The sequence below is a fragment of the Piliocolobus tephrosceles genome, chromosome 20 (genome assembly GCF_002776525.5).
Source record: "Piliocolobus tephrosceles isolate RC106 chromosome 20, ASM277652v3, whole genome shotgun sequence".
In the NCBI taxonomy this organism is placed as follows: Eukaryota; Metazoa; Chordata; class Mammalia; order Primates; family Cercopithecidae; genus Piliocolobus; species Piliocolobus tephrosceles.
In genome coordinates, this window is record NC_045453.1 from 21,913,974 (window position 1) to 21,938,440 (window position 24,467).

General features: G+C 45.4%; 1 protein-coding gene, 1 long non-coding RNA gene and 3 other non-coding genes across 11 annotated transcripts in view; 4 read left to right on the forward strand and 1 right to left on the reverse strand.

Moving 5' to 3' along the window:
- Positions 1–10,755, reverse strand: part of ZNFX1 (zinc finger NFX1-type containing 1) — a 33,680-nt gene extending 22,925 nt beyond the window's left edge. The window contains exons 1-3 of one of the 3 annotated variants that reach the window (XM_023184130.2): positions 10,347–10,754; positions 8,129–8,237; positions 1,945–3,753 (exon numbers count right to left, since the gene is read on the reverse strand). In XM_023184130.2, the coding sequence (XP_023039898.1) occupies positions 1,945–3,753; positions 8,129–8,189 (1,870 nt within the window). In that variant the 5' untranslated portion in view covers positions 8,190–8,237; positions 10,347–10,754. Of the gene's footprint in view, positions 1–1,944; positions 3,754–8,128; positions 8,238–8,826; positions 8,958–10,346 lie in introns of those variants that run through there. The other 2 variants (XM_023184133.3, XM_023184132.3) reach the window with 2 other exon arrangements.
- LOC111521009 lies at positions 10,529–20,120 on the forward strand. 5 transcript variants are annotated; one of them, XR_003309621.1, is made up of 6 exons: positions 10,952–11,062; positions 11,430–11,534; positions 12,791–12,876; positions 13,208–13,256; positions 15,507–15,644; positions 19,901–20,120. It is a non-coding gene; the product is annotated as an uncharacterized LOC111521009 (long non-coding RNA). The 5 variants fall into 5 exon arrangements; XR_003309622.1 differs by lacking the exon at positions 15,507–15,644 and adding an exon at positions 19,436–19,596; XR_002724827.2 differs by lacking the exons at positions 10,952–11,062; positions 15,507–15,644 and adding an exon at positions 10,529–10,721.
- LOC111521048 lies at positions 11,264–11,355 on the forward strand. The gene has a single exon (XR_002724844.1). It is a non-coding gene; the product is annotated as a small nucleolar SNORD12/SNORD106 (small nucleolar RNA).
- On the forward strand, positions 12,625–12,715 carry LOC111521046. Its single transcript, XR_002724842.1, has one exon. It is a non-coding gene; the product is annotated as a small nucleolar SNORD12/SNORD106 (small nucleolar RNA).
- LOC111521047 lies at positions 12,991–13,080 on the forward strand. The gene has a single exon (XR_002724843.1). It is a non-coding gene; the product is annotated as a small nucleolar SNORD12/SNORD106 (small nucleolar RNA).
- Positions 20,121–24,467: the final 4,347 nt, after the last annotated feature.

The window sequence follows — 24,467 nt, forward strand, 5'->3', positions numbered from 1 at the left end:
GCCATTCTCCTGCCTCAGGCTCCCGAGTAGCTGGGACTATAGGCGCCTGCCACCTCGCCCAGCTAATTTTTTATATTTTTAGTAGAGATGGGGTTTCACTGTGTTAGCCAGGATGGTCTTGATCTCCTGACCTTGTGATCCACCTGCCTCGGCATCCCAAAGTGCTGGGATTACAGGCGTGAGCAACCGTACCCGGCCAACTGTATAATGGTTTTAGTAATGGTTTTTATTTCACAAGGTTGTGAAGATGCAATTAGTTAACATATGTAAAGCAAGTAAAATGTTGCTTCACACATAGTGCTATTATATATTTGATACTATTTACTTTAAAATAATATAAAATTGAACCAATTATATAAAGCAGAGATCACACATCTCACTACATTTGACCTCTAGCAGTCTTGTATCTATTACTATGCATGACGATGGGTTCCTATTGGAAAATCCCTATAACCAGCTACTTTATAAACAACTTTTATGCCCATTTTGGGAGGAATGTTATTAACTAGACATTCTATTGCAACAAAACCAAAAATTGACAAGTGGTACCTAATTAAACTAAAGAGCTTCTGCACAGCAAAAGAAACTATCAACAGAATAAACAGACAACCTACAGAATGAGAGAAAATATTTGCAAACTCTGCATCCATCTAAGGTCTAATACCTGGAATTAACCCCATTAAAAAATGAGCAAAGGACATGAACAGACACTTCTCAAAAGAAGACATACACATGGCCAACGAGCATAAGAAAAAAATGCTCAACATCAACATCATTAATTATTAGAGAAATGCAAATCAAAACCACAATGAGATACCATCTCACACTAGTCAGAATGGCTATCATAAAAAGTCAAAAAATAACAGATGCTGGCGAGGTCGCAGAGAAAAGGGAAACTTTATCCACTGCTGGTGGGAATGTACATTAGTGCAGCCACTGTGGAAAGCAGTTTGGAGATTTCTCAAGCAACTTAAAACAGAAATGCCATTTGACGTAGCAGTCCCAATATTGGGTATATAACGGGAAGGAATATCAATCATTCTCCCATAAAGACACATGCATATGCATGTTCACCGTAGCACTATTCACAACAGCAAAGATATGGACTCGACCTAGATGCCCAACTATGGCGGACTGCTTAAAGAAAATGTGGCATATATACACCATGAATACTATGCAGCTATGAAAAAGAACAAAATCATGTCCTTTGCAGCAAAGTGGATGGAGTTGGAGGCCATTATCCTAAGCAAATTAATTAACGAACACAAAACTAAATACCACATGTTCTCACTCACAAGTGGGAGCTAAACATTGAGTACACATGGACACAAAGAAGGGAACAGACACCAGGGCCTACTGCAGGGTAGAATGGGAAGAGGGTGAGGATCTAAAAACTACCTATCAAGAGCTGAGTGCAGTGGCTCACACCTGTAATCCCAGCACTTTGGGAGACCGAGGTGGGTGGATTACCTGAGGTCGGGAGTTCAAGATCAGCCTGGCTAACATGGTGAAATCCCCATCTCTACTAAAAATACAAAATTAGCTGGGTGTGGTGGCGCACGCCTGTAATCCCAGCTACTCAGGAGGCTGAGGCAGGAGAACTGCTTGAATCCAGGAGGCGGAGGTTGCAGTGAGCCAGAATCGTGCCACTGCACTCCAGCCTGGGTGATAGAGTGAGACTCTGTCTCCAAAAACAACAACAACAAAAAACTACCTATCAGGTACTATACTCATTACCTGGATGACAAAATAATCTGTACACCAAACCTCTGCAACACACAATTTACACATGTAACAAACCTGCACGGGTACCCCTAAACCTAAAATAAAAGTTGGAAAATAAATAAGTAAATAAGAAGACATTCTAGAAATCTAGAGTCAAGGCTCTGTCCCTTGCTTATCTTACAAAGCAGACCTTATGTACACTGAAACATTTTGTCTTACCTGTTCCAGGAGGTCCTTGAATAATAGCCAGTTCCCTTGTGAGAGCAAACTGCAAGGCTTCCATCTGGGAGTCATCTAGCTTCAGGGCTTCTTTTGAGGGCCACTGGCTAGGATCTAAGACATTAATTCTGGGATGTCTCAAGCCCTCAACATTTCTTAGAAATTCCCCAGTGGCTGAGGGATTCTCTATTAAGGGGGTAAAGTCATATCTGCCCCCCATTAGCAAGTACCTTGGTTCCTTTACATGAGAGTCACACTCCACGATATTCCTCTGGAAAGGGACATCTTCTTCCTGGACCTCCTGGAGTCCTTCCAGGACATGCCTGTAAGCCTCAAAGTATGCAGTTGTCTCCACCATGAGGAACGAGTCAGAGGGCTGGACCTCTGCTAGCAGCTGTTGGCTCTGCTCATTGAAGCAGAGCTGGACAATTCCTCGACAGAGATCTTCCTGCTCCCTGTTAGATACGGTGGCAAAAAGAAACGTCTCAAAGTTGTCCTTGGACATGCATACCAAAGACCCATAGAGCAATCGTTTGGAATTCTGCCAGCGAACAAACTTCAGTGGTTTTGTGTCAAACTGCACCTTGTAGACTATGCCTGATGATGAACACATGGGGGTGATAATCCTGGTGTCAAAGTAGATTCGGATGTCATCAAACTTTCTCTTTCTCAGGCCCTGGTCTTCAAAGCTTTGGAGAAGTTCCAAAATGCCTTCCCGTAAAGGTCTGACGAAATCTTCTCGCAGGAGCCGGAAATGGGTATCCAGATAGATAGCAGTGCTGTCATATTTTCCAGAAATGATATTGGGGCGAAGGAAGGGCCTCTCATCCAAGTGCACTTCATTGTAGGTAGGGTAAATGGGCATGGTTCGGTAGCTCTCAACATGGTCTTCTGCCTCAGGCTGCACTAGAGTGTAGGTATCCACTCTCAAAGTGCCCTCTCGCCTCTTTTCCTGTAGATGTTCAATGATAGTCTGTACCTTTTCCAGGTTCTTCTCTGTCTCCTCTTCTATGTCAACACCAGAGGCTCTCAGAGCATTAAGAGAGGTTGGTAGGAGGGAGACCAGCATGGAAGTTTCCTGCACAGAGCTGGCAGGGAAGACACTTACAAGGTCCTGGAGGAGGGAGATGATGTTGCTTATGTGCTCTGGATACTGGTTTCGGATGTCAGGGATGGGTTCAGTGATCATCCCTACCACATAAGCAGGCAGGCAGACTTTGAGAAATTTGGAGTTTTTCAATATGCCCAGTACATGGAGAACACTCTGACGATCCATTTTGGAGCTGCAAGCCTTCCGAAGAACCTGGCAGATGAGCTCAAGGAAGTTAGATTTCATGGAAGAATGAGAAAGGAGCTCTTTCAGCCCTAAACTTGTGGCAAGTGTGATGACCACCTCAGAAGGGTCTTTCTGCAGAAGACTTTCTAAGAACTTGTAGCCCAGTTTCTTTGCCTGCTGTGGCTGTTCTGTAGGCTTCTGGTGGGGAGTCCGCCACTGCTGGAAGTTGTCATTGGACCATGGTGGTCTGCGGTTCCTACACTCCTGGTTGCCATTTCTCCACCTGGTGTCATTCTCCTGATCATGTCTTTGGTCTCTAGCTTCGTCACTGGCATGCCCCTCCTGGTTCCTTCTTCCTTGATGTGGGTTCCTGCCCATGGCCCTAAATCTCTCTTCCCTCTGCCAGTAAGCAGCAGCATGGTTGTTGGCCCTAGGATGCCTTCCAGGATGGCTGACTCCTCCTCGGAGAGCACTGGCTGGTGGGTTACTGGCCTGATTTCTAGCTCTTGGTGGTAACTCTCCATCCATAGGGCCTAAACACAATGAAATACTGAGTAACCACAAGAACCAAGTTCTGTTGGAAACCCAACAGAACAACAATGAACATGTTTTCATTTTCCAAAATAACTAAAGAGCTCAGGTTTTATATGATGAGAAAAATGGTTTCTACCAAGTCATATGATAAATGAAAGATAATTACTGTTGCTGTAGAAGTTAGGAAAATATTATTTTTCCAAAAGATGCAAAAGGGAAAAGGAATAAACATTTGTTGAGTATCTGATACGTGTTAGAAAATAAATACACAGGCCGGGAACGGTGGCTCACACCTGTAATCCCAGCACTTTGGGAGGCCGACGCGGGCGGATCACGAGGTCAGGGGATCGAGACCATCCTGGCTAACATGGTGAAACCCCGTCTCTACTGAAAATACAAAAAAATTAGCTGGGCGTGGTGGCAGGCACCTGTAGTCCCAGCTACTTGGGAGGCTGAGGCAGGAGAACAGCGTGAACCTGGGAGGCAGAGCTTGCAGTGAGCTGAGATTGCGCCACTGCACTCCAGCCTGGGTGACAGAGCAAGACTCCGCCTCAAAAAAAAAAAAAAAGGAAAATAAATACATACAGTATGTCTCATTGCTTCTAATCTCATCCCAGTACCAAATAACACTCAGAACATGAGTTTAAAGGCCAAATTGACTTGGTTCAAACCTTGGCCTGGCCACTTCCTTACTATATAACCTTGGCCAAGTTGTATAATTTCTCTAAGTCTTAGTTTCTGAGTTTTTTTTTTTTTTTAGACAGTGTCTTGCTCTGTCTCCCAGACTGGAGTGCAGTGGCGTGATCTTGGCTCACTGCAACCTCTGCCTCCCAGGTTCAAGTGATTCTCCTGCCTCGGATCCCGAGTAGCGGGGATTATAGATGTCCGCCACCGCGCCCGGCTGATTTTTATATTTTTAGTAGAGATGGGGTTTCACCATCTTGGCCAGGCTGGTCTTGAACTCCTGACACTGTGATCCACCCACCTCAGCCTCCCAAAGTGCTGGAAGTGCTGGGATTACAGGCATAAGCCACCGTGCCTGGCCAATTTTTTATAAAGATTAAATGTTTATAAAGTGCTTAGTATAGTACTGAACACATTAACAACTCTCAATAAATGTTAGTTATTACTAGTAGCAGTAATTGGGAATATTCTATTGATTCTAAGGGGGCCACTGGTTCTACCACTAAACAATTATCACAGCCAACAGAGACATCAAGTGAAATAATATTACAAAGGGAAGTACTACCTGAATGCTGTCCAGCATCAGCAAATGCACTTCGAATGGGAAAGAGAAAGGTGGGGTTTCCTCTACTAAGATGTTTTTGAGCTAACGGACTATGAAAGAAACTGAAAAATGAAACTCAAGTTTTCCTCTTTTCTGTAGCATGAACTTCACCCGCATAGTACTTACCAATGATCAACCCTTATACAGGAAGCCCAGCATACCCAAGTCCAGTTTTTTTCACTTTCCTTTTTGCTAAAATTGATTAGGGGGCTGACCTAACTTGGCAGAATGACATGGAGATTTTAAAAACAAATAAAATATGACCGTATACAATGATTTGATTAAAAAGTTATAAAAGCTTCAAATGCATGTTATATTTGAGATGATTATACCATTTCCTGACATCAGATACTAAATCCATTTATGTACACTTTCCCTTGTTTTGCATTTTATAGAGAATTTTGTTTTTTTAAAATTTTTTTTTTTTTTTGACAGGGAGCCTGGCTCTGTCACCCAGGCTGGAGTCCAGTGGCACGATCTCGGCTCACTACAACCTCTGCCTCCCAGGTTCACGCCATTCTCCTACCTCAGCATCCCGAGTAGCTGGGACTACAGGCACCCGCCACCATGCCCGGCTAATTTTTTGTATTTCTAGTAGAGATTGGGTTTCACCGTGTTGGCCTGGATGGTCTCAATCTCCTGACCTCATGATCCGCCTGCCTTGGCCTCCCAAAGTGCTGGGATTACAGGTGTGAGCCACCGTGCCCGGCTGAGATTTTAATGTGACAACATAAAGGAATATTCAGTAAAATATAAATGATCTACAACTGAACTCTAAATTTTTACAATTGTTACTTACATATTTACTTTTCAAACTACCCCTAAGATTAGAAGAAAGTACTACTTTTAATATTTTTATCTGATTAGAAGACTCTATGTCGTGGAAGAATGGAAAATCGTATCATTTATTCTTTCAGCATTCATGGCTGGGTGTAGTGGCTCATGCCTGTAATTCCAGCACTTTGGGAGGCTAAGGCAGGCAGATACCTTGAGCTCAGGAGTTTCAGACCAGCCTGGGCAACATGGAGAAACCCCGTCTCTACTGAAAACATAAAAATGAGCCACACGTGATGGTGCACGCCTGTGGTCCCAGCTATTTGGGAGGCTGAGGTGGGATGACTGCTTGAGCCCCGGAGGTCGGGGCTGCAGTAAGCCAAGATTGTGCCATGGCAATCCAGCTTGGGCAACAGAGCAAGACCCTGTCTCAAAACAAAAAAAAAAAAAACCATTCACATAGCTCATAAGAGCCCATAGTTCTCCTTACTTGTTGCACAACTAAAACTCTTTGGAAAACACATTGCAAACTTCCGGAAAAACAGGAATCCATTTGGTTGTTCAGTTTTAGAAAGTGCTGAGCAAGCAGAATAATTCCTTTAGTAGAGTGATGCTCTTGGAACTAATTTAGTTTTGGTGACTAGGATTCATGATCTGCACTATCCAATACAAAGCCATTAGCCACATGTGGCTGCTACGTTTGTAAAATGTAACTACTTTGAATTAAGACGTGTAAAACACACACAAGATTTTGAAGGCTAGTACCAAAGACTGTTTTTTTTTTTTTTGTTTTTGTTTTTTTTTTTTTTTTTGTTGAGACGGAGTCTCGCTCTGTCGCCCAGGCTGGAGTGCAGTGGCCAGATCTCAGCTCACTGCAAGCTCTGCCTCCTGGGTTTACGCCATTCTCCTGCCTCAGCCTCCAAGTAGCTGGGACTACAGTCACCCGCCACCTCGCCCGGCTAGTTTTTTGCCTTTTTTTTTTTTGTTGGGAGGGGGTTTCACTGTGTTAGCCAGGATGGTCTTGATCTCCTGACCTCGTGATCCGCCCTTCTCGGCCTCCCAAAGTGCTGGGATTACAGGCTTGAGCCACCACACCCGGCCCCAAAGACTGTTAAGCATCACATTAAAAATTTTTATGTTGATAGTATCTTAAAATGAGTATTTGAGGGAAATAAATATATGTGAATTATTAAAGTATGATAATAAACTATAGTCAATTATTATAATCAAATGATAATATGCTGGTTATACTGGGTTAAATAACACATTATTAAATTGCTAAATTTTATTAAATTGTCATCAAATTTAAAAAATAAATTTCAAGGCCGGGTGCTGTGGCTCACGCCTGTAATGCTAGTACTTTGGGAGGCCGAGGTGGGTGGATCACCTGAGGTTAGGAGTTTGAGACCATCCTGGTCCAACATGGTGAAACCTTGTCTCTACTAAAAATACAAAAATTAGCCGGGCGTGGTGGCAGGCACCTGTAATCCCAGCTACTCAGGAGGCTGAGGCAGGAAAATTGCTTAAACCTGGGAGGTGGAGGTTGTAGTGAGCCGAAATCGTGCCACGGCACTCCAGCCTGGGCAACAGAGCAGGACTCCATCTCAAAATAAATAAATAAATAAATAAATAAATAAATAAATTTCATCTGTTTCTTCTTACGTTCTAAAATGTTTCTAGAAAATAAAAAATTATGCTCTTGGCTTACATTGTTTCTATTGGATGCTGCTCTACACCAAACATTATTTCCCTTTCTGAAACTCTATCACTGTTTTTGTTAAAGTGAACTGCATCCATTCATCAGCTCTCTAAGGAAAAGCGGAGGGTTGGCTGTTTTTCAGAGTAATTCATGCTGTAATTAAGAAATAAGTCATTCTTTTTTTTTTGAGACAAGGTCTCTTTCTGTCACCCAAGCTGGAGTGCAGGGGCCAGATCATAGTCCAGAGCAACCTCTGCCCTCTACACCCACCCCTTCCTGAGGTTCAAGGGATCCTCCCACTTCAGCCTCCCCAGTAGCCTAAGTAGCTGGGACTACAGGCACACAGCACCACGTGGCTAATTTTTATATGTTTTGTAGAGAAAGGCTATTACCATGTTGCCCAGGCTGGTCTCAATCTCCTGGGCTCAAACAATCCTCCTGCCTTAGGCTCCCAAAGTGCTAGGATTATAGACTTTAGCCACTGCATCCAGCCATAGTCATTCTTTACTTGAGAGATGTAGACAATCTTAGGTAGGCCTGCTCATTCATAGAGAGCCCGATTTCCTTTTTATTACTAGAATTTCCTTCTCATTAGGTAGGAAACCTTGCTTACCTCTGTGGTTGGTATGGGAATTCCTGGGCCTGGCATCCAGATGAGGTCTTCTCTCCTCCATGTCTGAGTCACCTGAATTCCCCCACGTTACTTTCTGTTATCTGGAAAACTGTACATGTTGAGTTATCAGTGTCCTCGAAACACAGCATCTAGCAGCAAAAACTCCCACATCATCAAGCCAGTCCTTCTGCCTTTGTTAACATTTTAATGATTTGTTAACTAAGGGTTAAATACAGATTTTAATCTAGAGCACAAGTGCTCAACTCTGCAAATGCCCAATTATGATATAAAATATTAAATTCACAATTTAGCTGATTTCAAGAAATAGAATTTCCCTTTCTTTTACCCTTGCACTTTCTTGGGGTAGAGGGAATGTCATCAATTCCCATTCAAAACTGCTGTTTGGTTTATGCCTTTAGCCAAGTTACTTGATCAGTTGCTAGGTTTCATTTTCCTTTCCTAAGAAGCAGACAATATTGTTGCCAGGTCAAAAAGGAGTACAGTTTTGTTAATCCAAAATCATGTAGTCACTACCCTGTCTGGCATTTACAGATCTGCCACTTACATAGTACCCAAATAGCTTGCAGTACCCTATAGTTTATAAATAATTAGTGAGCAGTTATCCCCTTAGCCCACTCTTTGGAATGGAGCCAAATGATTAAGCTCTCCGCTCTACTGAATCAAGAGAAAGAAATTACATGTTTCAATAACCAGGAGGTTTGGCAACTACGAGGTGCTGTTTCCTCAGGACCAACTGGAAATCTGATATTCTTTTTTCCTCCTCATTCTTCTACCTTGATGATTTTTGACACTGGTCCTATAAGAGGAAGAGGAAGCCCCTTTAAGGAAGCTTCTCAACCCAACTCATACACATTGTGTGGGCTGGGTCTAAGGAAAGAGTGGGTGACTCAGAGTCCTCAGCAAAGGGATTTTTGAGACGGTCTTCACTGAGTTTTAAAATATTCATACTTGGAAACTGTGACTACATTTGGCATTATATGAGGGGCAGCTTTTATCCTCATCTGAAAAAGGCATCTCTTTTCTTCCCCATGGGAATATCTCTGGTGAGTCCCCTCCCTCATCTTATCAAACCCAGCCCTCCTGGCGCAGGCTCAGTATTTAGAGTTTGTTTGTTTATTTTCAATTCTCTGAGGGGAAAATTCCTTCTTCCTCTTGTTGAAAAATGCTAAAATAGAAACTCCAGAAAATTTAAAGAAACGGAAGAAAAAAAGAAATGTTAAAAAGAAAAGGCAAGGCAAGGAAAGGAGGAGCAGATATGAACAGAAAATGCTGGGATCGAAAACAGACTGAAGTGTTTTTTTGGGGGGTGAATCAAGGCCTAAAGGGCACGAAGAAGAAAATCAGTGATGATCAAGCTGGCCTGGGGTCAGAATGAGAGGGGCTGGTCATCACCAGGGTGGGACGCAGGAGGCTGAGGCCGGAGGCAGAGCTGGGTTTGGGGAAAGTCTCCAGGCTCCTGGGGAATCCCACTGTCCCTAATGGAAATGTTATGGGGTCAGGGAGCGCCAAGGCTGTGAGGTGGCAGGGTTATGGGGGCCTCCCGGAGAGGGTGGCAGGGAGCAGCTGGGGGTTCTTGCTGAGGACGGAGGTGGGGGGCAGGGAGCAGGCTGAAGGGGGTGCCGAGGTGCTTTGTAGAAGAGGGGAATTGATAAGGTGACAGGTGGTGAGGCCGGAGGAATGAGGGGGGTGCGAGTGGCAGAAGGGAGGGCACAGACAGGGGTGAGGGTAGAGAAGATGGAAGTGTTGAGGGCAGAAGCGGTGATGGTGTCGGGGGTGCTGGGGAGAGCGACGGGCCAGCTGAGAGGGGATGGGGACATTAAAGAGAGTACAGGGGAGTCGAAGGGGCGACGGGGCGCTGAGATGAGCCAGGGGCTGAGTGGGTGACGGGGCGCTGAGTGGGTGATGGAGGTCTGGGTCTGAGGGGGCGACGGGGCGCTGAGAGGCGCTCTGAGTGGGTGCTGAAGCCCCCCGGGGGCTAAGGAGGTGACAAGGCTCTGAGTGGGTGACGGGGGTCTGGGGGTTGAGGGGGCGACGGGGCGCTGAGGGGCCACGGGCTCTGAGCGGGTGACGGGGGCGCTGGGGGCTTGAGAGGGTGACAGGTCTTCTGGGCGGAGGCAGTGGCGGGGCGGCGCGGGCGCCGGGGGTCGCGGCGGGGCAAGGAAGAGGCAGGAGCAGGGGCAGTTGCGGGGCCACTCACCCGGCTCCGACGCGTCCTTTCACTGCCGCCGGCGAGTGCTGGGGCTTCGGCCCAGGCAGGTCGGGGGCCCCGCCCGGCGCCGCGCACTTTCGGTTTCCGTTCCCCGCAGACCCTGGGCGGAGCCGGGCGGGCGGCCCAGAGGAGGAAAAGGAGGAGGCGGGGGCCCCGGGTAGAGAGCGCGACGGCCTGGCCCAGGCACGGCCGGCGCCTCCGCCCTCGAGGAGGGCGTCACCTCAGCTCCCCCGGGCGGCGGAGCCGGCGGGCTCAGGCGGGCGCGGCGGAGGGGAGCGGACCGCAGGGGGCGGGATGACTGCGCCCAAGGCCTTTGCGGGCCTCAGCCGGCCCCACAGGAAGGGGGACCCGTCGAGCGGTTTGGTGCGTGTGAAGCGCGACATGGCAGGGAAGCGGACGAGCCCGGGTGGCCCGGCGTGTATCGGGAAGGGGGCGGGGCTAGATGCGGCCTTGACAACTACTAGAGCGCCTTGGGCTGTGCGGCTCGAGACTACATTTCCCAGGGGGGCCCGCGCGGAGCGGGCGGAAAAGAGAACGCCTCGGATCCAGTGCGCAGGTGCGAGAGCCATCTTTGGTTATATAAGGGAGGTTTAGGGGACCATTCGTTTTTTCGCGTTGCCGGCGCTTGCTGTGTGGTCGATGTACTGGTTACAGCCAGGCTTCATACGCTATTGTCCTGCCCGTGAGTTCCCGTTTTGTGTGTGGTGAGTGGAAACTCCATGTTCTTCGTTGGAGACCCCTGGTCCTCCCTTCCCTTCTTTGTGCCGTCGTCTCCGCGGCCAGCCCTAATCTCCCTCTCTTGGCTTCTCCAGCTCTGATCCCAAACAGGCCTTAAGGGCTTGGGAGAAATGAGTTTATAGAGCTGGAAAAGCCAGTGCCTTCTGCACGGGCCTGAGAAGCCCTTGGCTGGTGTAAATGATGACTTTTTCACTTTTTTCCCCATCACATCGACAATGCTGACGTCTTATATTTTGCCAGTTAGTTCTGATACATCAGCCTCTAAAGGCTCGGCCTTGTTCATTTTTGACCGTGGGAAGATGGCGGTTGACGCCTTTTTTTGTTGGTTCACAGGTTAGAGCAGCCAGCGGGTATAGAATGGATTTTGGAGGAGGGAGTCACCACTGGGCCTACAAGGAAGCCACGTGCAGACATCTACAACCTTCGATCTCCTGACAAGTAAGATTTTGTCTCCTATGGGCCAACTGTAGAAAACACGTGCTTTGAGAAGCTTTAGCTTCCTGGGAAAACGTGGGATTTAATAAAGCAGTTTTTAGCGAGTACCTGTTAGGTATTTAAAGTGTTGTGACGGCCGGGCGCTGTGGCTCACCCCTGTAATCCCAGCACTTGGGGAGGCTGAGGCTGAGGCAGGTGGGTCACCTGAGGTCAAGATTTCGAGACCAGCCTGGCCAACATGTTGAAACCGCTTCTCTATTAAAAATACAGAAATTAGCTGAGCGTGGTGGTGGGCCCTTGTAATCCCAGCAACTCGGAAAGCTGAGGCAGGAGAGTTGCCTGAACCCGGGCGGCGGAGGTTGTAGTGAGCCGAGATTGCGCTGGGCAACAGAGTCAGAGTCCTTCTCAAAAAAAAAAAATGTTCTGAATGTTTTATTCTCACAACTTAACTATTGGACCTAGGTTTCTGGTGAAGAAACAGGTTTAAGAGAAATGCCTAAAGTGGAAGAACCTTGTTAATGAAAAGGCATTTAACATTTTAATGACACTTAAACATCTTTTTGGACTCCATTCTTCCTGTGTGTTAGGCACTTAAATTTCCAAGTTGGAGGGATGATTTATTGACATATTTTGGAAAGCCAAATGTGTTTTTCTGTTGAACTAGCCCCTCAAACCAGTGCCCGACTACATAACTAATATTTTTGCTGAAGTCCAGGAGTGAGGCATATATAAAGTTTGGGCTTCATGGGAACACACGTGAAGCTTATTGTTCCAGATTGTTCTTTTGTCAGGTAACTTGTGGTAACGTGTTCAAATGCAACCTCTTGGCATTCGTTCACTTCCCAACTCAGTAAATGCCGACTACTTCCTCAACTCTTCCAGCCACACTGGCTTCTATCATGGGCCTATATACTCAAATATAGTGTAAGCACCGAAGAGAGGGGTGTTTGTTGTGTCTACTAAATTATTTCCAGCTATAGGATACAACACAGTAGTGCTTAAACCCTGAATGCAGATTTGCAGGTACCAAGCATACCAGCTAAATCTTACTACTCATGGCTTTCAGATCTTACTCCTCACTCAAGAACTTCCTGCTGGCATATATGATGACTTAGCTTTTTTCCCCGACAGATCGACCATGTTGATCTAACTTTTCTAAGCCAGTTTCTGTCTGATATGCCAGCTTGAGTAGCTCCTTTGTCCCATCTCCCCTGGGCATCTAGCTGATGGGAGCTCATTTTCTGTTTTTTTCATTTCAGGTTTATTGTTGGCCAAAACCAGGCTTTGATTAAACCAGGATGAATGCAGGTGTTGGGAATAGAATATATATATACATATAAAACCGGTAAGTGGTGCCAACATGCCTTCCTTGGCTGATTAGACATAGGCTCTATGGAGGGGGTGGTAGCTGCTTTTCAGTGTGGGTTTGTCACTTTACTTCCTGTACGACTCAAATGTGGCCTTTGCAGCTGATGATACAGCTTCTTTCCCCATCAGATCGACCCTGTTGATCTCTACACTATTGGCCAGTTTTGTCTGATGCATTGGCCCCAGTAATAACTCATATCTTTGTTTTCTGCTTATCTTTATCAGAGACTATTGCTTGTTCATGGGAATTGGGCTTCTCTTTTTTCCAGCATTCAGATGGCTTATTTTGATCTGTTAACTTTCTATAGGTTGGGAGCCACATGTACCAGTGTGTTGATCTTGGCTTGATTCAGTCAGGTGAGGTTTCTGCTTTCTAGCTGTCAAACCCCACAGCAAAATTTGTCCAACTGGGCCTAACCTCAGGACCCATTTCCAATTTGGGTGTAAAACTGGGAGAGTAAGTCATTAGGACTGACATTGGCCTGTTGGTATTAATAGGTCTTTGTTGGAAATAAGAGCTTGGAGTTGCAAAGAAAACGAGCACTGGAACACAAGATTTCTCAGCAAGGCAAATTTACTTCTGCTGGAGGGTGTTACATTCCTGGCAAGAGCACACCGAACAAAACAAAAGAGAGGCATTTTTTATCCCTAGTGCAAGTAGTCCCTGCTTCTGTGTTCTATCCCCATTGCCTGGAGTCTACTGCACAATCTAAACTAGTCCCGATTGGCTATTTTAAACAGGAGGGCTGTGAGTTACAGCTGTGGGAAGGGCAGGAAACTTGTTTACAGAGTGGGTTGCTAGGAGTGAGGGGGACTTTTCCAAATAAGGAACAGGATACAGGTTGGGATTGGCCAGAGAGGTTGTTTATAGAACGGGTAACTAGGAGCAGGCAGGTATGAGGAAGTTGACCTTAAGAATAAGGAAGAAACCCATTATATCTAATAATTTCCCCCTTTTGATTTTTATAATTCTTTCTCTTGAGACACTTTTTTTTAGCATGTCTTTGTTCCTCTTGGTCCTCAAATTAGAAACTTACCTGAATAAGGCGAGGAAGGATTGAGGAAGATTTTGGTGAGACCTGTTCAAATAAGCTTTTGTATTAATCCTGAGGTACAGGGTATGATACAGGCTCCTCAAGAATGAGCTGATGGCAAGAGAGGTGATGATTGAGGATGTAAATCCTTTCCATTTGCCGAACCATTTTTCCATTCGTGAAGGGGTCGTTTATTCTAGAATTTTTAGCTAGCTTATTGAATAAAGTAGTAAGTCCTTGTGCCTTTGTTATGGTTCCATCAGGAGGAGTATTATTAGGGATAAAAGTACAACACTGGGTTCCAATCATGACACAAACTACACCTTTCTCTGCTAGTATCATGTCTAATGCTATTGTGTTTTTCTGGGCCATTTGGTGGGCCCTAATTGTTCAGCTATTCCCTTAATAGCATCCCTAGTATAATTAATGAATCGTTGCTGGCTTACTTTTTTTTTTTTCTTTTGAGTTAGAGTCTCACTGTTGCCCAGGTTGGAGTGCAATGGTGCAATCTCGGTTCACTGCAACCTCTACCTCCCGGGTTCAAGCTACTCTCCTTCCTCAGCCTCCTGAGTAGCTGGGCTACAGGCATGTGCCATCACACCCGGCTAATTTTTTATGTTTTTAGTAGACGTCGGTTGTCACTATGTTGGTCAGGCTGGTCTCGAACTCCTGACCTCGTGATCCACCCACCTCAGCTTCCTAAAGTGCTGGGATTACAGGTGTGTGCCACCGCTCCCGGCCCAATCTATTTGGCCACCAGAACAACATGGATTCAAACCTTGCAGCTATTTGATTTAGGGCCTTAAATTTATCTGGCACTACTCGTGGGACTCCAATGGCATCTATATAAACATGAGAGTCACGAGGGACATCCATTGTTTTACGATGTTTTGTTTTTATGTTTTAAATGTTTTCTGGTTGAAATGACAGGGTGAAAGGGAGTAGCCAATTGGATTAGAGCACAAGTGCCACTCCAAGTTACTTGGCATAGTATTCAGTAATGGTCCACCACAATACCACCATACATCTGCTAGGGGATGAATAAGGGATGACTGATTGGTAAGCTCCTGGAATGGCTGACTGCATCTCGTTAGGTCTCCAAGGAATGCCAAGTTCTCCCCCTGTGAGAGAGACAGGTAAAATTGGCATTGGAAAGAGGGATGCTGGCTGACCCTGGCTGACCTGCAGGGTATCGGACTTCAGGGAACAGCAGCGAGTTTGGCATAGCTTATTGCCCCAGGCTGTGGGGTCTTGGAAGAGAGCTACCATGCAACTCCTGCCTCTTCGGCTGGAGGACCATCTGAGTGGAAAGGGAACAATCTGGGGCTTTGGTTTACCATGTGCATAAGCGTAACAATCGCTTTGTTTAGAGAGTGGACGGAATATTTAATCCATTTCACCCAGGAATTTGCATCTCAGTACCCTGTTACAGTTGGTAGAGTTTGCTTTAGATCTTTAATCTCTACAATGGTCACTTTGGTTTTGTCATTGGGTGTTTGTTTAGATGAAGGGGATGGGGGAGCAATGAAGCGCATTTCGAAAGATCTCATGGGGTCTATCCCTAATGTTGCAGCTCCCATGCAAGGGTCGTGTGAGGATTTAGAATTTATCTTGGAACGGCAGATACACTTTTCTGAGGAGGCCAGCTGCCTCTGGTTTTGGAGATCCCCACAGGGTGTGACAAGACAGGTATCAAACGTGATTGATTGAGGTGAGCTTGATCTAGTTACATTAATGATAAGGTGGCTAACGGTAGAGAGAGGAAAGAAAAAAAGGCAGTATAAGAGGGTTAAAGTTTTCTTAGCTTTAGGTTGGTAGAAATTGGTCCTGGAACAATAGCCCATGACTCTGAAGATGGCGATGCCCTTTTGACTCAGGTATGACGGGTCCACCCCTTTTCGGCGGTTCTGGCTGCTGTTTCAGTTGTTAGGAGTACTAGATATGGTCCTTTCCAAGCTGGCTCAGGTTTTCCCTCCTTCCAGCTTTTGATGAGGATGTGATCTCCAGGCTGGTATTGATGTACCAAGAACTGTAAGGGTGGCGTCTGTGCTAAAAGACCTTTAGTTCTGAGGGAAGAGAAAGTGGAAGATAAACCAAGTATATAATTTGATCCTTTGTTTCAAAGGTAGGAATGTCAGTAGTAGAGTGTAGATAAGGCAGTCCACATAACATCTCATAGAGAGGCCAATGTCTTTCCGAGGGGCAGTCCTGATTTAAATAGGTGTATCTGTAAACCCGTGGGGTAGGACTCTGCATTGGTACTGCTGCTTCCATCCAGAATGAGGATTTTTCCCACTCAAAAGTAGGTCTCTTGTCTTCAGCCAAGGGGCATGCCCAGAAGGCACCTTTTAAATCTATTACTCTGAACCATTCTGCTGAGGATGGTGTAAGGATTGGGGACAACAGAGTGGGTAGTCTGGACTGTTTGGTTGATAGCCCAGAGATCTGGTACTAGTTGACCTGTCTGATTTCTTTACAGGTAATATTGGGGTGTTATAGGGGGACATACAGGGTTCAGGGAGTCGTTCCTGAATGAGACCTTCAACTCCAGGCTTTAAGCCTATTCTGCCCTCTAGGGGAATGGGATATTGTTGCCTTTTTATTACTATTTCCCCTGGGGTCTTTACCTTTACATGGATTGGAGTGACTTGAGATCTTCCCTGATTTTTTTTTTTTGAGTTGGAGTCTCGCTGTGTCACCCGAGCTGGAGTGCAATGGTGTGATCTTAAGCTCGCTGCAACCTCTGCCTCCTGGGTTCAAGCAATTCTCCTGCCTCAGCCTCCTGAGTAGCTGGGATTACAGGCGCCTGCCACTGCGCCCAGCTAATTTTTGTATTTTTAGTAGAGATGGAGTTTCACCATATTGGCCAGGCTGGTCTCAAACTCCTGACCTCATGATCTGCCCATCTTGGACTCCCAGGTGCTGGTATTTCAAGCGTGAGCCAGCATGCCCATCCTCCCTGATTTCTTTTTCCTATCCATACATCAGGATAAATGTATTTTTCTTCTGTGGTGGTAAGTAGATTTAATGAGGTGAGGAATCTCTCTGGGCCAACATGTAAGCCTATACCTAGTTTTAGCATTAAGTCTCTTCCTAATAAGTTAGTTCCAGCCTCAGGGACTAACAGGAATTTAACATGGGCTGATCGAGTTTTGTATTTGACCTCTGTCTTTTTAAGATTTTTGCTTTAAATCTTTCTCCTTTTATCCCTGAGATAGAAAGTTCTTCTGAAGAATAGGTGATAGATGGGAGGGAACAGGAGCGAGTTGCAGCTGAATCTGTTAAAAAGGTTGTAAGTTCACATTTGGGTCCCACCTCTAAATTTATCAAGGACTCTTGGTGGGACAGAGCCCCTGACCTCCCTGTTCTTCCTCAAAGGCCATCAGTGGAATGGTATTTTTTCTCTTTTTCCCATTTGGGGCATTTTGAAGTGACCTACTCTTCCACATTTGAAACATTTGTTTTCCTCTCCTCCGTGTCCTGCACTGTGACTTCCAGGTTTTATTCCCTTACTCCTTGTATAGAGTTTGGTTGCTGGTGGCCTAGAGGGTTTGTAAGTTTTACTTCCTTGTGTCTCCTGTTGCAGAGCTCCCTGTTGTAAGGTAGACAGCATGATTTTTGCCTTTTGTTTCTGCTGTTCTTCCTCCCTATTTACATGCTTCTCTAAGAAGTTTGTCTCTGGGACGATCTTTCCAATTCTCTATCTTTTGTAGTTTTTTTAGGGATGTCTGGCCAAATCTTAGTAGCAAAATGAAGGTTTAGCATCCCTTGCCCCAGTGGGTCTTCCATTTCTAAACCTGCATATTTTCTCATCTGTTCTTTAAGTCTATTTAGGAATTCCATGGGTCCTTCATCCATCCCTTGTATGTTGAATGCTCAGGAAATATTCTCAGTCCAGGATACTGACTCCCAAACTCCCCTAACTATCATATCCCTAAGGTCTCTCATTTTTCTCGGTGAGCTGCGTTGTTATTCCACTGGGATTTTGGGCTGGGAATTTTTGCTCTGCAGCAGGAATGTTTTGACCGGTAGGGTGTTCATGTTCCCAGACTACCATAGCAACCCTATGGATCATAGTTCTAAGAAGGAAATGCCTAAAATGGACATAAGCTTGGCCCAAGCATACAATTGGTGTCCTAAAAATTGATCAATTTGATCTGCTACCTCATAACGGTCATCTTAACAAGGACTTGAGTGTTTTTTTAGATTTGGGAGTTCTGAGCTGGTTAAGGGGGCATTTATGACACTGATGCCTCCTCTCCCAAGGGGCACTTCCCTCAAGGGGAAGAGTGTTGGGGCCGATTGGCTATGTTGAACAGGAGGGGTGTGGGTTACAGCGGTGGGAAGAGCAGTTTACAGAGCTGGTTGCTAGGAGTGAGGGGGACTTTTCCAAATAAGGAACAGATGGGGGTTACAGGTTGGAATTGGTGGGAGAAATGTTTACAGAATGGGTAATTAGGAGTGGGAAGGTATGAGGAAGTTGACCAAAGAACAAGGAAGTTAAACTTTGAAGAGAAACCCATCATACCTAACAGTCCTATAAGAAAGGATGACAAAGTGATTGAACATTGGGTGGAGCTAATTTTCCTTGGCCAATGCACTTAGATAAGGAGCTCCAAGTTGTATTTAAGTTGGGAGTCAATTTACTTAATTCTTGTGAGGTTCAGGTGTAAGATTCTTCATACTACTGCCATGAGCCACCCTAGCTCCTTGTTACATGGGCCTGTTAACATGGCAGCTTTGTCAATGCACAAACCCAGGAGAGACAGACATAGCAGAGACAGATGTTTGAAGTCTACACCTTCCACCCCCTTTAAAGAGAAAGTAACACCCCTCCTTTTCTGTGTCCCTTGGGGACACTGCCTCCATGTCTGGTCACGTGGCTGGAATTTACAGCAGATAAGCAGACTGTGGTCTGAGACATGATTGTATGCTTTCCTTCTGCTGACCTTTACAATCACTCAATAAATTGCAGTAACACAGGGAAGTTCTTTTACCAAATACCTATGTTGCAAAGCTTGCCATCATAGATGAGGAGTGGCTCGTGATAGTTCTCCAACTTTTACATAAAAAAACCAAAACCTCAAAAGAAATTGTAGTTCATGTCAGTTAGTGATGATTCATCTTAGAAGTATTTTGTTTATGGATGTATGAATGTGCATAGTTCCCTAAAGTCCAACATTCATGTAATAACACTTCTTGCATGTAAAATGACCCTCTAAGATGTTAAGTAGATCCTAAGCCTGGTATAACTTTATTAAAGTATCCTTATTTGCCCCTAAAATGTCTTTAGTACACATTACTTTTGAGTTGTCTCTTGAATGAACATAAAGGTATCCAATTTCTTCTTTTAAGAAAATGGGGTCTCTCCAGCACCCAGGCTGGAGTGCAATGGTGCAGTCATGGCATACTGCGTCGTTGATCCTCCTGCCTCAGCCTCCCAAGTAGCTGGGACCAAAGGCACACACTGCCACGCCTGGCTAATGTTTTACTTTTTTGTAGAGTTGCAGCCTTGCTACGTTTACCCAGGCTGGAGTGTAGTAGCTATTCACCGGCATGATTGCTTGAAACTCAAGGCCTCAAGAGAAACTCCCACCTGAATATCCTCCGTACAGCCACACACCCCACTGCTCAGCTTCTCATCCTTTAAAAGATTTTTACTGGTAGTGTCCTCCTCATTCTGGGTTTCTGTCTTCTGTGTTTACTGTGACATGAAGTCATTTTTAGATGAAGGTTAAACGTTTTGCCAACACAAGTACAATATGGGATTCAATAAAAGTACAGAATTAAAGTTGTCTTATTAGAAACTGGGAAGTTGCCCTGCTCCTTTTATCGGTACTTGGCTGTACCAATAAAGGGGATGGGCTTGGAGTGACCAGGTCTTAGTCACATACATATTTTCATACCCTAACAAGAAGCACTATAGACCAGCATGGAGCATTGATTGTAATCCACCTTCTTTCTTAGAAACTGGTGATGGAATATGAGAGGAGTCCTCTGGAAAGAAAAGAACAGACCCTGTGCTTTCATGAAAGTGAAGATCTGGCTGAACCAGTTCCACAAGGTTATTGTATACATAGCCTGGGTTTAAAAGGCTGTGCCCACTTTGAAGAATGTCATTGTTAGACTTTGCTGAAATTTCTAACTACCTATCTGGATAAAGTAAATAAAATCTTTTAAATCAAAATGCTGTTTGTTTGGCCATTGGAATAACCATTGAACAGGAATAACAAGTAGTAGCTGGGTATTTGCAGTTTCATTTGGTTTTAGTTTTTTGAGGGGACAATCACCCTAGTGGGCAGTTGGTTTCTGTGGGCAAAGCATGGCTTTCCACAGGTGTTAAGTGCCTCGTGATTGGCTTCTGCATTGGAAACCTAAGAATAAGCAAGCACACTTGGGCCAGAATTCGAACTCCAGGGGCAGAGAAGTAGAGGGTCAATACAAAGGTATCTCACTTGTATGCTTACACCTGTGCAAGATTGTGTATGTTAAATCGTGGGTATTGGGCCTTAATGGTTGCATGAGATGAGTAAGGATGATTTGGGCTATGGTATTTGTGTTTATAAACTTCATAGAAAATTGCAAATATAGGCTGTATCATTTATCAATATGTGATTTTTTTAATTTAAAATAATACACACTGAATAATTTTTAAGTATCTTAAAATACCAGCTCAGAGATGGGACCTCTACATTTTTTTTTTTGAGGCGGAGTCTCGCTCTGTCTCCCAGGCTGGAGTGCAGTGGAGTGATCTCGACTCACTGCAAGCTCTGCCTACCGGGTTCACACCATTCTCCTTCCTCAGCCTCCTGAGTAGCTGGGACTACAGGTGCCTGCCACCACACCTGGCTAATTTTTTTGTATTTTTAGTAGAGTCGGGGTTTCACTGTGTTAGCCAGGATGGTCTCCATCTCCTGACCTTGTGATCTGCCCACCTCGGCCTCCCAAACTGCTGGGATTACAGGCGTGAGCCACTGCGCCCGGCCTGGGACCTCTAGATTTCTAAAATGGCTCCTGGTATTGACTCAGAATCCCCTCCCCTTGACTAGGCTGGACCTAGTGTAACTTCTGAATCTTACTAGCTCTTATTCTCCTTAGCTTGCTCACTTTTTTTTTTTTTTTTTTTTTTTTTTGAGATCTCAGCTCACTGCAACCTCTGCCCGCTGGGTTTAAGCAAATTCTCCTGCCTCACCCTCCCGAGTAGCTTGGATTACCACGCCTGGCTAATTTTTACATAGTAGAGGGGGTTCACCATTTTGGCCAGGCTGGTCTTGAACTCCTGACCCCAAGTGATCTGCAGGCCTCTGCCTCCCAAAGTGTTGGGATTACAGGCATGAGCCACCACGCCTGGCCTAGTTTGCTCACTTTTAAATAATCTGCCATGTTGGGAGAGGCCAGTGTAGCAATCAACTGAGGGTGAACCATTAGTGTGGGAGGAGTAATCCAACAACCATGTGAGTTTGTAAGTACACATGGTTGTTGGATTACTTTCTATAGCAGAGGCTTGATGACTGCCACCCCAGTTCTCAGAGATGCTTGTGAGAAACCCTGAGACAGGACCCACCCAGATTGTACGTGGATTTCTGACCTATGGGAAATGTACTTCAAGCCACTAGGTTTTGAGATAACTTGCTACAAAGCAGTAAATTCACAACTCTAATGCCCACTCTAAAGGTTCTGACATGGGCGTCTCCATTACCTTAGTCATTATCTAAGTCATTTCCATTACCTAAGTCTACTTCAGTTTCTCTGCACAGCATTGGAAGCGCTTATGTCGGGCCCCAATCTGCATTTTCAGACTTAACATGCATTTGACTTAACATGTCCAAAACTAAATGCCTGATGCTTCACTCCCCTATCCCCATTCCCTGCAAGTCTGTGCTTCCTATAATCTTCCCTTCCCAGGTATTGGCAGCACCAGCAGTTCAGTTGGTCAGGAGCTGTGGACTCAACCTCATGTACCATGTGAATCCCTCAGCAAATCCTATTGGTTCTACCTTCAAAATACATCTGAAACCCACCCCCTCTTAGCGTCTTCATTGCTACCACCTTGGTACAGACCATCAAACAAGCTTGGAATACCGGTCTCTACTTCAACCTTTGCTCCCTACAGTCAATTCATTTGGAACCAGTGCGATCTGTGAAAACCTGAATTAGGTATGGAGCTTTTTGCTCAGAAGCCTCCAGTGTCTCCCCACCTCACACAGTAAAAGCCAAAGTCCATCAGGGCCTACATGACCTTCCCCTTCCCTTAACCTCCCAACTTCATCTCTTCCCTTTCAATCTTAGCCACGTGGACCCCCTGACTTCTCCATTCCTTTAGGATTATTCCAACCTCAGTATTTTAGCACTTGTTTTTCCCTCTGCCTGGAATGACCAGCCCTAGACCTGCGGAGCTTTGCGTGGCTGTCTGCCTTGTGTCTTTCAGGTATTTGCTCAAATATCCCCTCTGGGGAACCAATCATCTTCCCTATCACTTTCTATTCCCTTATCTTGTTTTTTATTTTTTTAAATAGAGACTCTATGTTGCTCAGGCTGGTTTCAAACTCCTGGGCTCAAGGGATCCTCCCTGTTTGGCCTCCGAAAGTGCTAGAATTACAGGCATGAGCCACCATGCCTGGCCATGTTTTTACCTACTGCCTAACGTACTGCCTATGCGTATGCTATATACATGCATGTGTATATACATCTGAGTATATGTGTATATATAGTGTGTCATACAGCTGGTAAGTGGCAGAGCATGCATTTGATTCTGTCAGTCTGGCTCTTGTATTTCTGGGGTTTTTGTAGACAGAGTCTTGCTCTGTCCCCCAGGCTAGAGTGCAGTCTCGGCTCCCTGCAACCTTCACCTCTTGTGTTCACGTGATTCTCCTGTTTCAGCCTTCTGAGTAGCTGGGATTGCAGATGCCTGCACAGTGTGTCTTGATTTTTGTATTTTTAGTAGAGGTGGGTTTTCACCATGTTGGCTGGGCTGGTCTCGAACCCCTGTCCTCAAGTGATCCACCTGCCTAGGCCTCCCAAAGTGCTGGGATTACAGGAGTGACCCACTGTGCCTGGCCTGGCACTTGTATTTGTAACCCTTGGCTTAATTGCAGCATGTTACTTAAATGCAGTCTAAGGGATACAGGAAGGAGATAATTTCTGGCTCTTAAAAGCTCAAATGCTTTTGCTAGATTTCTGTGTTGATGAGATACCACTGAGGTCAGAAATGGCCCCAAATACCTGCCAGCCAAGGGCCAGAGAAGCTTCCTGGAGAACTCCCAGCCACACCCGTAGTCTCAGCTTTGCTGTTGCTTTTCTGAGCTCCAAGGTAGTTGTAGGCCTCTAATGATCAAACCATTTGCAACCCATCTCTAGCTTTAGCTCCCACGAGTCCCACCAAACATTTGATGCTTCAGTCTCGTTTTACCTCTTTGTCTTCTTGACTGAGGAGTCCTTTCCTTCTATAAGCTTCAGTTCCCTCATCTGTGAAATGAGGTTTATTGGGGGCTTGCCACGTGCTGATATTGTGCTATTACCTTATTTAATCTATACCCCAACTCTGTTATTACCCTATTTTATAGATAGGAAAATGGGCTCAGGGAGGTTTGGTGAGTTCATGTAACTTGAAGGTGGTTCTTGGAAGCTGGGATGTGAACCAGTACTATCCTAGGCCCCTAATTTGCAAGGGCCTTTACTTAAGACCCTCACCAACTGCATGGGTAAAAGCACAAGCATGGCCAGGCGCAGTGGCTCACGCCCGTAATCCCAGCACTTTGGGAGGCCAAGGCGGGCAGATCACGAGGTCAAGAGATCGAAACCATCCTGGCCAACATGGTGAAAACCCGTCTCTACTAAAAATACAAAAATTAGCTGGGCATGGTAGCATGCACCTGTAGTCCCAGCTACTTGGGAGGTTGAGGCAGGGGAATCACTTGAACCCTGAAGGTGGAGGTTACAGTGAGCCAAGATTACACCACTGCACTCCAGCCTGACAACAGAGTGAGACTCCACCTCAAAAACAAACAAACAAAAAAACCCATGCAAGCATATCTGGGAAGCTGTGGGAAAAAATAAGAGATTCACAATGTCTTCCAGAATTTTGGCTGAGAGATGGTGGTATTATATCCCCCGTACCTCACTATACATTTTCTGGGAACAGAGCAGTTTTACAGACGTTTTGGAGCTTGGGCTTATTCCCAGCTCCTGGCAGACAGCAGTAACTTCCCCAGATCTCCTGTCTATAAAGTGGGCATAACATGTCTTTCCTCCTGGAGTTACTGTGAGGATCAAATGAGACAATGTGTCCTCTAAATGCTTGGCCACAGGGTTAGGTCAGTAATAGTCATCTTCATCAGAGTGAAAAGGAATAAACTAGTGATTGTGCAACAACTTGGATGAACCCCGGAGACGTGATGCTGAGTGAGGGAAGCCAGCCTCAAATCTCAAATTGTCACATGCTGTGTAATTCCATTTATTTGACGTTCTGGAAAAGACAAAGGTATGATGATGGGGAAGAGATGATGGTGTTGCCAGAAGTGAGGATGGGTGGCGG